The sequence below is a fragment of the Scophthalmus maximus genome, chromosome 1 (genome assembly GCF_022379125.1).
Source record: "Scophthalmus maximus strain ysfricsl-2021 chromosome 1, ASM2237912v1, whole genome shotgun sequence".
NCBI classification, from domain to species: Eukaryota; Metazoa; Chordata; class Actinopteri; order Pleuronectiformes; family Scophthalmidae; genus Scophthalmus; species Scophthalmus maximus.
Window position 1 is genome coordinate 3,515,001 of NC_061515.1, and position 17,436 is coordinate 3,532,436.

A 17,436-nucleotide genomic window follows, 5' to 3' on the forward strand; every position below is an offset into this window, starting at 1 on the left:
ATAATTAGCTGGCACTACCACTACTTCATAGCGTCTCCTACCCTCAGGCCTTCACAGTCAGGGCTGCAGTGTGATGCAGAGTACCAAGGGGCAGCAGCCCGCCTCCCATATGAAGCCAGTCCAGAACAACTGCACATGTGTGTACACACACACACACACACACACACACACACACACACACACACACACACACACACACACACACACACACACACACACACACACACACACACACACACACACCCGGTCCATTTATCTCATTACATCTCATTGAGCCTGTCATCTCTTTAGAATAAGAGAAAAATGGAAAAGTCAGCCACAAGGCGGGCCGACTACTGTAAGTAACAATAATATATGTGTGTGTGTGTGTGCGTGTGTGTGTGTGTGTGTGTGTATTCTTGCAGGCAAGTTTGTCTCTGTACATAAAGTATATATAGGTTCTGTTTGATGGACTACCTGCTTCTTAAAGAAATAGTTTTGGAAAATTAGCTTTATATCTTTTCTTTACAAGAGTTGGGGAGATTAATATACAAGTCAAGTTCAGTTAAAAATAAATCAAAATTTTAAAAAAAATGTGAAAAATTATTTGATACAACAAAGGTAGTATGCTTCAGTACTTGTTTTACAGTGTTTGGTGTCTTTTCAACAACTTCAAAGCCTACAAACCTCCAAGATGTCACATCTTTTGAATTTGACGCCTGTAAAAGAGAAGCCAGTGTTTTTAGGGTATTTTGATGACCACCGACAGCCAGCTTAACATTAGCCCTGACCGCACACAGCAGCTCTCCTATAAGTGAGGCCAGCACTTTCCCCCCACGCTCCCTCCGACTTTAAACAAAACCAGGCGGGTTATTTTAGCATGCCTGTGAAGAAGAGATCATAGATAAGACAGTTTTGGTGGAAATGATGACATTTTCTTCATCACCTTCAGCCCCTGCACCACGATAACCCGGAACTTCCCAGACACACATCCACCCAGCAGTTTTGTGATTAAGACTAGGATCCATTTATTGTCATTGCATGATGCATGCAACAATATTCCAGTGTCTTGCTGGAAACGGTGCTCAAAATATAATCCCATCCTTAGATTCACACACATGCAGCATCTCTGCAAAAGTGCAGGTTGTCAGATTTGTTGACATGTGCACATGGCAGCACATAACTTATCCAAAAACGTGCTGAAGAATGTTGAACTATTCCTTGAAAATGTCTACATGGAACATTTGAAGTTATTATGGTTTAAGTCCAACAGCGCTACCTCACCTGCAATAGCCTGATCATCCAAGTGTTTCTCTTCTTCCTGCTTTGGCAGCAGGTACAAGGTAGATTGAGGACACAGGAAAGTGGGGGGGGTCAAATATCTTAAATCTCTGCCCTGCACTGCCCCCCCCCCCAAAAAAAGAATAACCTACAGATGTAGTCAAGTCACTGTGGAAACTCGTAGATGCCAGTACAGGAAGTGTTGGAAAGGCAGAGCTAAAACAAGTAGGCCGGGTTTTTACTCCTAATCCAGTTCCAGAACGCACAAAAAGGACTAATGTAGAAATATCTTTTATGGGCTTTCTGGTGAAACCGCAGTGGTTCTGTTGTCATAATGCAAGGGAACTTGGATGAAGTGTCTACTAAGTAAGTGTTGCCAGAGAGAGAGAGAGAGAGAGAGAGTGATGCCATCACCTGCATGACCTTAGAGTTTTTTTTTTCTTCCTCTTGGTCTCTGTCCAGTTTAGCTACTCTTCCACTCTGCTACGTACGTTTCATGTTTCATTTTATTTTGCAAAGGCAGGTGACCTCGGCCGCATCTCCTAATCCTTCATCAATTTTTTGTGCGACATTTGCTCGGAACGGAGCTGAACTGAACTCGGCGGTCTGAGTCACCCGGAGACTCTTGGAAAATGCAGAAAAACGGCTCCGGACAGGCAGAGCTCGGCCGTGTCGGGGCAACCAGGCACACGAGGCTGCATGCCACACCCTCGGGCCGAGACGGAGGACTGTGTACAGGAGAGCGCGCAGACTATTCTTAGATTCCTGTTTAAGGTCACAGAAAACACGTGCCGCTGCCCCGCCCAGGGGCTGAATCATCTTTCAGAGACACTGCCATGGAGAACAGCGACCACTGTACCAGGTTGATAACTAACTGCTCTGTTGGCTGCTGCTCTCTCACTTGCAGAGGAGAGAGGTGCTTTCCCAGCTGGCATCCGTCAATGCAGCTGCTTACCTCACTTATGTGGAGTAAAGGGTGTTGGCTGTAAATTGTGAGATTTGTTTTCTTTCTCTTGACCATTTGCGAACGAGACCTACCTGGCTACGGTGGATTCTTAAGGGCATTCCCCCACTGGCATGTACTGTATTTGTTATGGCAATATTTGGGTTTTAAGGGTGTTGGGCAGTAGAGTTAAGAGCCGAGCAGGAAGAGCAAAACCACTAGGGGCTATAGCGAGGTGGCCCAGAAACAAAACAGGAAACTATTTTCTTTCAGGTGAGAACTGCTGGTGCAAATGTTTCCAAAATCCAGATCCAGATGCCACACTAAAAAAGAAATCCATACAAATAATAGGCTCCTACAGTACTAAAGGGAAAAGGGCCTTTTGGTTTCTTGTAGCTTAGCATAGAGTAGGAAAACTGGCGGAAACATATAGTCTGACTGTCCACTGATCAGCACCGCTGAAGCTCGCAAATTAACTATTTCGTTTATTTAATCTGCGCTAGTGCCAATAAGCAAAAGTTTTTTGAGGGGTTATTTATTCTTGTAAAAAGGTATCAATATCGTATATGAATGCATGTATCAACATACCAATGGCCTATGGAAAAAATTTGCACCTCTGATCGTTGTAACGTAAAAATAATATCAAAACAATATAATACATATAGTATATAAAACAATTTGCTAGTACCTCTGTAAAACAATTTGCTAGTATCTCTGTAAAACAGTCTGTCACTTACCTCATTGTCTGTGCCCACGTCCAGCATGACGGGCAGGCACTGCTGTGGTGGCATACCACCACAGGCGGTGTAGAGGGCCAGCTTGCCCACCGGGATGCCCATGCCATTGCAGCCCAGGTCTCCCAAGCCCAGAATCCTCTCGCCGTCCGTCACACACACCGCCTGTCAATCAAGACAACTGTCAGACACACTGTGCCCCAGCCACACCATCAATTTGACGGGATGGTTGATGAGATAGACAAGGACAAAAGAACAAATGAATGGGATGAATAAGTTAAATGAGAAAATACATGAAGCAGCTGTACCACATCCTCTTAACTTAAACCTTCCTTCACCAAAACAAGTCCACCCTGCTCTACCCAGAAACATGAGTTTTTTCCTTGGTGCGAGCCAGGTCCTCCCCCTCCACGCTGCTGGCTTTCCACTCACCACTCACTTTACCTATTAAGCAAGAAATACGTTCCTCTGGGCTGATTCCACAGCATGAAACAAATCAATTGTGTATCACTAGCAGGAGTGCTTTATTTGAAATGTTCCTAATTGTGCGTCTTTTCTTTTTCCACCTTCAGTGTGACGTACAAGAACTCTGGCACAGTGGTTTCCCAGCCTGGTTCCTCCCTCGATCTGTCAGCTTTAAAGGGGTGTCATTACTTTTCCAATATGAATGTTTAAAATGTATAATGACTGCACTTTTTTCCCCTTTCCAAATATCACTTGCCAATAAAGGGCAGCCAATACTTAAGAGTGGATGACCACCTTGGCTCCCGTTTGCCTTCTCACATTGAAACGTACGATAAGACGTCCCTGACAATGAGAGGCGGCATGTCCGCCCTGAAGTAAATGCCCAGCTGATGACAGCTGTGAGCAGGTGGCTGAGGCTGGAGATAATATTTGACATGCCAGGAATACCTGCTGGTTACGTCATTCTAAATATGACTAGATATTTGCACGACTTGCACATAGCGCTATACACGCATGTAAAGGAATATTTCAGCTTTTTTGGGGAAAAATGGCCCAAAAGACTAAACAAACCCAGTAGGTCACTGGATTTAATGTATGTTGCCTTACTTTGTTGTAATAAGAAAATAAAATATTATTATGATGTAAACAACATCTAATGATAAATATGGGCGTTTTCACCAATATCCCAGTGACAGTTGACCAATTTTAATTTACCCTGATGTCTTTTTCTGGCCAGTTCTGGAGCAGTGAAGCGATGTGGCCGCGGTCATGAATGGTGATGAACAGCCCCCTGCAACACAGAGAAACAAAAAGCAAGAACTTAGGCTGAGGGTACGATGGTCAAAAATATCACTTAAAACAACCTCAGCAAGAAAACAATGGCAGCAAAGGAACTCATACACACGTCTCATCTAAGATTTCAAGGGGAAACATCTGTAAGCTGTAGCTCAGATGCTGTTTGAACCTAAGCTGTTAATTGCTTTCCGCCGTTCTTTATTCAAACCAAGACTTTATTGAATGCCGATGGCATCGAGGACTTTGATGCTGAGCGCAGAGCCCTGGGCCTCTGTGGGGAGTTTGCTTTGGACACCTGAGGCTCTGAGTTTAGAATCACCCCCTTCGAAAAACCCTCCATCTCCTTGCTCCCTGGCATCTAGGCCCTTCGCTCTGGGACAATCCCAGGATCAAGAGATCATCCATGGTGCGTGGGGTCCAGCTGCAGCGTCTTTCCTCCCCGGCCAGTCCCATCTGGTTATAGTATGGGGGGAAACGCCTCCGTCACGTGCCAGCGACAGTTAAAACATCCCTATTTGTAAGAATCTGCTCATAAAGTAAAATCCCATCCTTTGGGTCAAACGCTGGGAAAACACTGGGGAAAGGTAAAAAATGAAAACATCGTTGAAAGTCAGAATAAATATAGTGCCCCGAGACACGAGAAAGACATGAAAGTGTCAGGTGAAAAACGCTTTGATAAACGGAGGGTGAGGTACAGTGTGCTGTCAGCGAGGGTGTCCACTTTCACACCGAAAAGAAAAGAAAATCCCAAGGGGGAAATCCCACCTCTAACACTCGCATTAAGATTGTGAACGCAATCTGGATTGAGTTGGGTAAAAGTTAAGGACAATATGCAGCTTGTCCAAGCTCACACACGGACGGTTTTCAGCCATTTTGGCATCTAACATCCCCGTGACAAAAGACAAGAGCAGTGACAGGACAACAAAGAAACTACAACACAAAAACAGGACAGTTTCCTGGATGTGAGAAAGAGACAAAGGTTTCTTTAGAAAGGTTTTTACACTCACAACTGAACACTGTCCCCTGGTTTCTGACATTTATTAGGCAACATGGTTTATTGGATATTTAAACAGTTACTTAGTTGCAGCTGTACAACAGAAAGAAAAGAAAAAGGGAATAGAGGAGTGACTGACTATAAAGCTTTCAAACGTGACGTGACCCTCCCTATGTGCAAACAGGTCTGCAGGTCACACAAAGGTCATTTGACTCATTTAAAGCTCCTTTTAACTCTCCTGGCAGAATAATGACTGCCTACAACCTGCACACATCCGCATATCTACACATGGAAATCTATGTGTGCAGCCTGCGTCTTTTGAAATGCACCATGGGAGGATCACCGTAGAGGTCCAGGGTGATGTCCGTGCAGCTACAGGACTGTGGGACGCTGGACATGCTTTTCCTTTGTACAATGCATTTGTGTGAAGAGAGAAATGAGTGGCCTGCTGAGAATGAGCTTCTGCCAGCCACGGCGTTGTGGGAGAATTTTAGGGAGGACGAGCAGCGGTGGGGCTGGGAGGTTGACCCCATAATAGGAGTGTTGGAAAACAACTTCATAAGATGGATCGGAGCGGACAGGCCGGCCCGTCGTGGGTCCTAATCTCCGTCAACCTGAATGTTACCAAAAATATTTTGGGTTCAGCTTGCCATTATTCCTCCGCTCCTGCAATTCTCATCTTCTGCTTCTTCTCTGCCGACCCCCGTGGCCTTTTACCCCTGATGAGTGCGTTAGCTGCAGGAGTGTCATTAAAAACAGAAAAGAACACGCGCGCACGAACGTGAACAAACTCCTCAAAGTCATTCTGCAGTACGGTACCCAGAGCTCATGATGTCAAGAGTCCTGCTGTTTCAAATCCATCACCACTGCCTGTTAGGATAATGATGATCTTTTCAGAGCAAGAATTTTGAATTGGTGTCAAGGGGATGTGTGTTCGATATGGCAGATTTCTGTCCACAGTCCATAAAGTCGGACTGTGTGTGTGTGTGTGTGTGTGTGTGTGTGTGTGTGTGTGTGTGTGTGTGTGTGTGTGTGTGTGTGTGTGCACCGTGGGAGAGTGAAATTAAACAGAAAACATTGTGTTTCATTAACTTTGTGTGAGAACATTGTTGCGATATGAAGTCATTTTGCCTGCTTCAATTCAGGGTTAGGATTTGGGTTGAGGGTTGAATTCCAGGGGAAATTCCACCCTCCGATGCTTTTATGGTTGTCAAGTTAACACGAAAGCAAAACCAGACTATGTCCTGCACCATTTCTAGTCTATAACGATTCCGACCAACCGGGGCCAGGCCAATCCGATGGACTCAGCTGCTCCTCCATCCACACTGCCACCATTATGAATTACTTTTAGTTATTCTAAGTGGTTTTAGTGGTGTGCGAGCTGACATTACAGAGTATGTCACTCACTTTGCAAAAACCAATCAAAAACAAGTCTTGAGAGGCCGCACATTCAGTGTGGAAAGACTACTGCACGTATGCATTGAGAGCGCATGCAGTGTCGGTATATGGTCACGGCAACACATGTGAAGCGTAGCTGCCTCAAAATGCACGACTAAAGTCAAAACGAGTGAACACAGAGCAACAGGAGGCATGACTCCTACCATTTGTTGGCTGGTTGGTTTGTTTGTCAGCACGTTAACGCAACAACTAGAGGATGGATTTCCACAAAACTGGGTGAAAAGGATGGGACATGGGCCAAGAAGGAACCCCATAAAACTTTGAGGTGGATGTGGAAAAAGCGGCAGATCCAGGCTCGATTTTCTTTTTTCACTTTCTTTAAGGTTTCAATATTTTTTAGAATATTGAAACGATTCACGGCTCTTGATGAAAAAATATCTGGCATATTTAGGAGACTGATTTCTATTTTAGGTGTGTGTGGTTTACAGTAGCTTGTTGGGGCTTCGCAGAGCAATGCGCTCCACTGAGTGCCATTCATGTTGGTTTTTTAAAGGGTAGATGTTGCTCAAAACGCCAGCCAATCTACTTTATGTGTAAATTGGTCACTGTTAAAGACAGATCGATGACAAACGTGTTTCACCATCAGCAAACATAACAACCACAAAGTATATTAAGTGTGTGAAAAGTTGTTGGTGTCAGCAGGTGACCACGCCAGGCCTGAACCAGTCAAGAAAAATAAATCAATACAAATATTTCAGTCAAGCTACTCTGCCTAAAGTGTGTGATTCATGCCGCCATAAACACTGATGCAACAAGCAACAATTATGTTATTAACAAGAGCCAGTCAGGACAATACAAGACTTTCGTGATTTTTGAATGATGCAAAAATATCGGCCACTAATCAATATTGACAAAATCATAGAAAATGTGTAGAAAATATCAATTTGTGTTAATACTGCACTTCCCTAATTTTAGCTACATCTTTTAAATCAAAGTAACCCTGTCTGGGAATCATTTATACACACATTTCTCCTTTTATTGACGCTCATAGTCATTTTAAACCATGTGTTCGTATGTGTGCATGTTTGTTCGACCGCTGCTGCTTAAATAACCACGATGACTGGCAGTCGGCTCATTTTCTAGATGAGAGCACGGCCACAAAGCGCAGAGCTGCTTTGTCTGGCACCTTCTCTGTAGGAGTGTGTGGCGAGAACAGAGAGGGTAAAGAAAACAACCTGATGGCCTAAAACAGCACCGCCACTGACCTGCAGCCCGGCACAAAACACACCCCGGGGACTGGGGAAGAGCTGCAGGGGGCCGCATGAGGAGGCCAGCCTCCGATCGTTGACCCGTGTCCACACAAAACACCACCAACCGCCATTCTTCACCCCGACGGCATGACCTTAATCTTCACTGTGGTGCGCGCCCTCGGTTAGCAAGCCACGGAGGGGTCAACTGACACAATGGACACAAATCACTGAGTAAGGACTGTGAAAATGCTGTCAAAGGTCACAGTCACACCAGTGTGAGCTTTCTCCATCTAATTAAGCTCCAAATCTGCCACAAAACACACATTTTTAAAGTCCCCCTCTACTCAAAAGAGTGTTTTTCTTTTGTTTCTCTCCTCTTACATGTCTGACATTGACTATAGGGACTTATATCTGTAACTCTGTTACATATATTCTGTATCTCTAGAGGTGTTTTCAGATTCCTCTCCTGGAGGAGGACATTTCTGTGTCACTTCTCTACAATTTGAAATTCAAACGAATCCTGGACAAGGGTAGATCTGGTACGTCACAAATACAGAATATAGATATATATATATATAGATATATATATATGAAAATATAATATGCAAATGTGAGGCAAAAACCTCCGGTGCAGCAGAGGCAGCGCATCCACGAGAGGACGGCAGGCGTGTCAGCAGACAGTTAGCGTTAGCATTAGCATAAAGCATCCACGAGAGGACGGCAGGCGTGTCAGCAGACTGTTAGCGTTAGCAATTAGCAGTTTGCATCCACGAGAGGACGGCAGGCGTGTCAGCAGACTGTTAGCGTTAGCAATTAGCAGTTTGCATCCATGAGAGGACGGCATGTGTGTCAGCAGAGTTAGCATTAGCAGTTAGCATCCACGAGAGGGCGGCAGGTGTGTCAGCAGACAGTTAGCATTAGCATTAGCATTTAGCATCCACGAGAGGACGCCAGGTATTTCAGCAGACAGTTAGCGTTAGCATTAGCAGTTGGTGAAAGTTTTATGGCTGAACCTCGCCGATGTTGCCGCTAGTCGTCTTGTTGCGCACATTCTTCCACCGGTCAGCCGAGCGCGAGCAGCTATGGTGGGCGGGGCCTGTGTTATTTGCATATCATGAATATTCACAGACTCAGAATTCCTCAATGAGGGCGACAGAGTGGATAGTTTCCAGCCTTATTTCAGATGTTTTTTTTAAACTTTTTTGGGGGTAAACAATGTTAAACTAAATATTAGGCATAGCAGATTATTTTCATATACTTTAAAACGTGACTGGAGGGGTTCATTCCTGTGAAATACTGTGACAGGGTATTTTCTACTGTTTTTTTTACTTTCCTTTTTTATTTGTTTGAAAGGGCTCTAACTTTCAAGTTGAATACAGCCAAAACAGGCATTTTCACTTGACTGGCCAGAGAGAGGGGAGGTAAATGTCAACTAAGTGCCAGACAATTCCTGTTTGTTATAGCTGTGTTTAACTTGAACCTTTTTGTGTTTTGTGAAAAGTCACTGGAATGTCACTTTGATAGAGTGCAAATGTAATTGTTCAGAGGCAAAGCCATAGTTAGAAAACAATGGGTACATAAAAGTAATTATATCATTCGAAATGGGACTTGGTCACCACAAGCTGGACACACAAGCTGGAAAAGAAATTGTTTGTCAATTTGTCTTGGAAAGAATCGTACACCCTGAAGGAGACGTTAGTCGACTATTTTATATTATTTTCTTTCATGACAGAAAAAAATATTGCTGTCATGAGAATTTTTTTCTATTTTGAATTCATAAATGGTCTTGCTGGCTATATACGACATGTTCCTCCCCCAGCTGCTGTACAATGAGTTGTGGGCATGCAAAAAATTGGGCCTGTGCTGCGAACATGTAGCGAAAAATCACTGAAGTGTGACCACTATAGCACAGTATGACGTTTGTGGAAAAATAAAAGCAGAGATACAGCCAAAGTACAGTCTGCCTCTGACAGAGAGAGAAACAGGTTTATTCAATGGGAGGACTCCCCCGGTGGAGATCCATCGCTTTTTCAAAACAGGTTCAAACGGGAGCGTCACTCCAAAATTAACACACTGGATCTGCTTCTGCCAGACCAGCTGCTGGGGAAATTTGAGATATCGTTTTTATGAAAGCTCAACAGCTCTCTACAGAAACAAAAACAAGCATGTGGCCAAAAACAAGAGATTAATATGTACAGTTTTATAATAGATTCACAATCGATTCATCAAATACCACGTGGTCGGGGTTCAAATGGTCGCACACAAAGAGCTATAAATGCAATGATAAACCACAGACTTTGATGTGCCGGTATTTGTTCCCAGAAATGCGCTGGCTCTGCCTCAGCTGCCTCAACTGGATGAAACAACGGCCTGAGGAGAGCGTACTCATTCTCAATAAACAGTGGCCTTGTTTCAGGCTTTATCAGTCCACGACGTCAATTTGACAAATCAGATCAACAACAGAGAGCTAATTGCATGAGAGGATGCTAACGTGCTTTTAATGCGTTTGTGATGTTTGGCTACGGCGTTTACCATGTTCGCTGGTTCAGCTAATGAGAAGCATCAATTGGGATGGCATTTATTGGAAAAGACTTGAGAAATAGAATGTCATCCTCCGGGGAACACGAATAGCTGTATTCCATGGCAATCTATCTGATTTTATTTTCCAGGTACAAAACCCAAAATTGTGCTACAGTAAAACAAAAATTAGGGGATCACCAGAGTCCGTAGGAGTCAGCCTCTGGGGGACTTTGAATGTCTCTAAGAAACATCATGACGATCCATCCAAACATCTCATAGGGAACATGAATATCTGTACCATATTTCATGGCAATCTATTTGATAGTTCCAGATATTTCACTAAAAAAACAGTGCTACAAGAAAAAAATGGGGGGATAGGCACCAATTCCATTTCTCAATTTTACCTTTCCCCCTTCCCCTTGAAATGGAGTTACAAGGGGAAGGGGTTGAAAATCTACCCTTTGAACACGACACGCCATCAGTAGTCGCCGATGGCTTTACGTAAGCAGACGCTTACCGGAGATTCAACATACCTGGCATGACGGCGATATCACTGTAAAGACGTGGTTGCTGTTACTATGGTGACATACCCAGAATATTCAAATAACAAACATCCTAATTACAGTATGTTGGGCATGACGGCCTAAATGTCTTTAAAAAACATGGTGGCAACCCATTCTATAGTTGTTGAGACACTGCAGACTTCGCCATCCATAGAGACATGCTGCAAGCATGGATAGCAAAAACACACAACAACTCAACACATCGCACAGCCGTACCTCTCTACTTGTTGATGTGATTTTACTGGACTGACCGGGCCGCGAACCCTTCAGCCTCGGGTATGGGGGGATCGATGCGCTAACCACAAGGCCAAAACCCCTGAGTGGACCATAAGGAAATATTCGCCGATTTTAAAAAAAAATATCTAAAAAACCTGCTTCAGAATCGCTTAATGTCCCTTTAAATTGTGTGAGATCTCTTAGTTGTGGTTCTTGTGAGGGTGCATGTGTACCAGAACAACCCTCGTGTTTTTATCACTGCCCGGTTGCCCCAGCAGCCAAACGCAGGGACAAACAGTGACACAAGGGGATTGGAGACTGGCTGGTTACTGGCCACGGTGGGGGTCTTGGTTATGTCTCTGTCAGAGTAAACCAAACACCACGGCCATGGCATCAGGACAAACAGTGCTGTGGATGTTTGCTCCAGGTTTTTAATTTTGCATTGAAGATCCATTTTCTCCAGTCGTCACACTAAGTGTGTGGGTCTGACATCCCACCACCGTATTAGCTGAGGGCAGCATCCTCTTAAGTCCAGCACAACCAACACAGACATGCAGTACACTCACAAGGAGACGGGGACGTTTATAAGACTGGATGTGGTATCCCACCACAAGCAGGAGAAATGAACTGACGGCACACTATTTAAGCTTTGAGACCACTGGTTTCGACTTTCATGCCGCCTTTCTCGAGTGGTCTTTAATAAGCGGACCGTTTTCCATGGAACAAGAAGAAGATATTTTGCTGAGTGGATCATATCTCATGACACAGTGGATTTTTATTGTACCGAGTCTGTTATTAAGTTGTTGTTGTTGTTGTTGTTGTTTTCATACTGGTCATTTCCAAGGCGGAGCTGCGAGCGCTCAAAAATAACACGGTCATGCTCGCAGGCAGCCAAGCAACTGACTGAACCAGGCGAGGAGAGAACTCAAGAGGGGCCCTGGCAGCGCCAATCAATAACCACGCACACGCCGCAGCCTGCATGGGCTGACGTGAACGCTGCCCAGTTCAAAAATAACTAATTGCAATGGAAAAGATGATCGTTAAAGAAGCCAAACATGCAACAGAGCTCTGCGGAAGAGGAAAAATGTGCTCTGTAAACACAAAAATAAAAAACTGGCACAAATAGAAATGACAAGAGGATCCACATAATTTAGCATCATGCTCAACAAACACAATTAACTCTTTGGTAATCCAGGTCTTCATCTCTGTCTGAGCACATGTAAGCCTTCCGTTCCCTGTGATCGTTCAATCAGAGAAAAATGCACTTCTGTCGGACATCTGAGGGGAGGGGTTTTTTTGTGTGTGCGTGGGTTATTTCTAGGAATTCATCTTAGCAGCAAGAAAATAGGACCCAGCAATTCTTTGTTGAACACAAGAGCTCTCATCACTCGGAAATGAAACATGACGGGCAGGAATTCTCTTTCCAGTCGCCTTCTCTTTCCTTTCCCCTTCACACCCTCCTCTCTCTGTCTCCACACAGTCCGACTCTCCAAAGACAATACACCCTTCTTCTTCTTCTGCTTCTGCTTCTTCTTTTCTGCCTCCCACCCTCAATGGCACGCTCAGACTCGGACAGGATTCCATCACATCGCAAATATTCAACGCATTGGCCTGAATCACCCTCTCTCTTTACACAAGTGAGGACCAGTTCCAGTCCTCTGGCCTCGGTAAAACCATAAGCCCACCCCCGCCTCATTCCACTGCAGCCCACTGAAATCAAGCCGGGCCTCCACACAACAACTCATCTTCCCCTTATGAAGCTTTTCCCGACTTGGGGGGGGGGGGGAAAGGGTGAACTCTAGAGAAATTGCAGGCCAAAATGAACACACTTTGGCAAATCTGATCAGCGTTTCATCACTTTTTGGTACCACGCTGAGGCAAAACATAAAAAGACAAAACAAATAGAATCTCTGCGACGGGGCCAACGTGCAGGTGATGAAAATAGCGACCAGACAGTGTGAGCCTCTGGGGTTCTCGAAGACTGTCGTCTAGCTGTAGGTGTCAGAGTGAGGGAGAGGCCGTCGAGTGTCCAGACAACTGCTGTGGACGTTCAGTTTTCGTCCTCAGCCAACGTTGCATAACTCACGAGGCAAGAAACAGCAGGGAAAGAAGAAGAAGAAGAAAAAAAAGCCCATTCCAGGACAAAGTCCCTGCTAAAGGAATCAGAGGCACAGACCTGATGAACCCAGCTGGCTTTTAGATGACTTGCAGCCATCTGCGACCAGGTTTTCCATTCACTGGCCTTCCCACACCGATGCTCAGCGCACGCCTGTGACGTCTTCGTGTGGGATGCAAATTCACGTTCGAAAAGCCCTCGGTTTTTTGCCCCGGCTGACAACCACCCGAGGAGCAATTGAGCAGGCATTGTTTATTCGCAAATGCTGCTTTGTGTTAGCAACAGTGGTCGAGACCAGATCACACGGGAAAACTAAAATCATGCAGAATTCAAATAGATCTCACGGAAAAAAAAAAAACCCAGACTCACGCAGCTCACGGATGACTGGAGACGGAATACTGTAAAATCACTGAGCAACGATAACAATTATTTATGGCCCATTGTATTCCCCTTGACATTCACCGAAATCAATTTTCAGGGATTGTCCACTAAAAACAGATGGAGAGGTGCTTAAAGAGTTTCCCATTCTTCATGACTTATAGCTCAGGAGATATTTTGTGTAGTATAGGACACTAAGTGAGAAGTTAAAACCATTATGTTTTACGATATACGTAGAAGAATAATAATAAAAAGTGGAACTCGCTGCTCTCAAGACCATTCAAAGGTTCAGTGCATGTCAAGGGCCTGATGCTTGGTAGTGGTGCAGTCATCGTAACGATACTTTCCCCGATACTTACATGACACGCTAGCTGTCCGTGAAACGTTAAAGGGAAGTACAGTACATGGGAAATAAACTCTACAACCAGATGAACACACACCAGCTTCACCAGCTGCCCGTCTTTATCCGCGAGGGTTTCTGGGGATATATAAAGTTTGAGAGGGCTACTGTACCTGCAGACACCACCCCGGGGCTGACGAAGAGCAATGGACAGAAGTGTTTTGATGAATATTTTTTTTTTACAATTAATATTGTCCTCCTATGTGCTACAATAAATCACCAGTCAAACATGGGATGGTTAACCACGGCAATCTTTGAAGTAAAGTCATCAGGTGTCATGTTCAGACCTAAATCAAAGTGAATGTTCAGGGTGCCAGGGGAGAGGTCGAGTCATCGGAAAAGATTTTACGATCAACAATCTCCTATTATATTTATATTCTACGTGACAAACATTTTAAATAAATGTAAAAGCACAACATTGGACCTCAGACAACGCCGCACTCAAGGGGGAGTAACAGCCGAATAAAGCCAGTACGCTCTGCCAAAACGTTATCCATACATAAATATGTAACGTTTTAACATATCTGGCTGGCATTTACAAGTTTACATGTGTTATTTTAAAATGTTTAGATAAATTCTCAGCAGTTAGCAGGCACAGTGGATTTGCAGACGGAACAAACTGTGCAGCAGATTTGCTGAGGTGATTGAACATATTAAACACTGGATACATATGCAATAACAATGTGGATGTAATATAAAAAGAAATATGCTCTTCTCACAGTTACATTTAAGGCTGTATTTATACCAAGAATACACAACGCTCTCCAATAAAAGCATCGGCGGAGCTAACAGCGACGGGTCACGGAGGGCGCCCCGTGTGCACGCACTCCAAAATCACACTGTTTGGGACAAACTGATGCGTTTTACAAGCATGTATCAGGCCAATAACTAACACCACACGTCTTATTTTCTGTACGTCACAAGCTGCGGAAAGTGTTTACAGTTTGGAAGCCTCCAGCCCTGACTCGATTACCACAACTCGCGTAGGGCCTGTGCGAGTGCAGATGTACATGTTCCATCTCTGTCAGGTTCTCTCCTCGGGGCCAAACGCGTGACAGGACTACAAGCGTTGGCCGCCGCCGCCGCAGCAGCCGCAGCCGAAGCGCGAGAGCTCACGGCGCTGTCAAAACACGAGAGAAACGAGCTTTCTGTGCTTTCTCCCCACATCCATTACCCAAGCCGAGGTACGAAGCAGAGCAGTTAAGAGACATTTAGCACCACTTACCGTGGGTCTTCGTACTATTGACGGATGTATGAGGCCGCAAGCGGCGCTGTCTCTGAATGATTAATGTGTGATGTGTCGACTTATTTCTTATCAGCAGAGGAGTGTCCCACGTCAACATGAGGCTGACCCAGTTTCACAGTCTCACTGCTCTTGTAGGCCGAGTGGGTTGTAAAATATCATGTCTAAAATAAAGGTTCTGGTTCCAGCTAAATACTTTGTGTCCACTTTCTTAAGCTCAGCAAGAAAAGAAATGAGCGAATATCCAACAATGTCAAACAATTCCTTTAAGCAGTTCGATGATGCTGATGAGGGTGCAATGCTTAATCTACATTAAACCTGATTAGGAAAGGATCATAACAATTGTAATGTCTCTTTTTGTAGCTGTACTATTGATAGGGGATGTGAGAAGAGTAAAACTCCATGACATGATCCGAGTGCCACAAACAGAGGTAGTGTGTGTAATACAGAGAGATACCAAAAACAGCAAATGAATCCCAAACATATCACTCTCCGTTTGGCACCCACACTCGCATGGTAATTCCTGGTGACGCGGGACGAAAAAGAAACAGTCGCATGTGGAGTCGAAAGCTTAAAGTGCCACACCTGGAAAAACAGGCCTTACGGCGAATCAGACGGGGCCAGCGAGGCTCGTCGGACCGCGAGCCGCCGAGCTCCGGCGTCTTCGCAGCCTCATCGGGTCACTGCTGAAGTTGCATGGTAGACTTGAGATTTTTCAAAATTTTTGCATCATTCCATTTGAACCATAATGTGAGGGGTTTTTTTTTTACAATTCCAGAGGGAAAGGAAACAGCGGATGTTTTAGATGACAAACTGCCCAAAAAGCTGGACTGTGAATTGGGGGAAAAATTTTGGCTTGGACTTCTCCCACACATCCAGGGGGGAAACAAATCTGGATTCAACAAACCAGCGAGGCACTTTTCCATGGCACTATGGTACTGGTTTGTATGTGTACACTTTTTTTTTTTCACATTTGGGGAAGAAGGGATTTTGAAACTCTTGCAGCAGGAAAACAGTTTGTCCATAGTCACGGTTATATCATACAATATCTTCAGAAACCACTGCATCAGATTTTTTTGGTGTACATGCGTGGGGCGACTGGGACGGAGGCCAGTGTCAGAAATGATAATAACACTGGTTGAAACGTCCGGTCTGTGGCTAAACCTGCCCACACATGGCCAATATGCAACCTCCGACAGCACGTGTGTGACTCTTTGGTTACCTCACATACTGTACACACATATCCATTACATACATACACTGTGTTACATCATATACACACACACACACACACACACACGACTGGTTCCCACAGGAATGAGGCCAGAGCACACACACACACACACACACACACACACACACACACACACACACACACACACACACACACACACACACACACACACACACACACACACACACACACACACACACACACACACACACACACACACACACACACACACATTAAAAACACAGAGAGCACATTAGTACAAAGTAGTTGAAGTGGCCAACATTCGCAAGTGTGGGGTTATTCCACGAGGCCTCGTATTTAACTCACCAAACAATTCCACTACAAGTTTTATGGATCTAACCTAAGGCAGGGAAACTAAAGCTATACGTCCATAAGTTATTTCTGTGGGTGATGCTTTGGCAGTTGTTTAAGTTAGAGCTGAATATCCTAAGGTTCCAAACTCTTTTCAGTCAATGCCATGATCCAATGTCAATCCTCTGATTTCTAATGCCCCGTGAAATTCACGTTAGAGCCATCATAGAGAATCTCCCCTTGTTGCCGATGCGCGGGACATGTGCTGAATGAATTTTCTGCTCAAATACCTCAGGGTTTTTCTTAAAAACTACAAAACCACACTCAGTGCGATTCACTCCGAGCATCAGATAAGCTTCACGGGATAATCAGCAAGTCGCATTTTTCCAAGTGCGGGTTGGCCGACTATCGCTGCATCGCGCCAAATGTTTTGACCAGTGTTGTGCAGACGGTGTGCGCACACAACGGCATCCAAAAAGAAAAAACGGTGCCCTGTAATTTTGTTCCTGGTGGCGATGGAGAGTCTTTTATTAATTCCCCATTCAGCAGCCTATAAGTGTAAGTAGGAAGAACTTTCCTTTCTGTGTCATTCTGAAGGGGTGTGTCAGGGCAGAT

At 44.6% G+C, this 17,436-nt stretch overlaps 1 protein-coding gene across 1 annotated transcript in view; it reads right to left on the bottom strand.

Annotated features, from left to right (window-relative positions):
* me1 (malic enzyme 1, NADP(+)-dependent, cytosolic) overlaps positions 1–17,436 on the bottom strand; it is a 67,216-nt gene that overhangs the window by 13,474 nt on the left and 36,306 nt on the right. Inside the window, exons 4-5 of the mRNA XM_035637670.2 lie at positions 4,117–4,192; positions 2,941–3,102 (exon numbers count right to left, since the gene is read on the bottom strand). Coding sequence (XP_035493563.2) covers positions 2,941–3,102; positions 4,117–4,192 — 238 coding nt within the window. The remainder of the gene's footprint in view (positions 1–2,940; positions 3,103–4,116; positions 4,193–17,436) is intronic.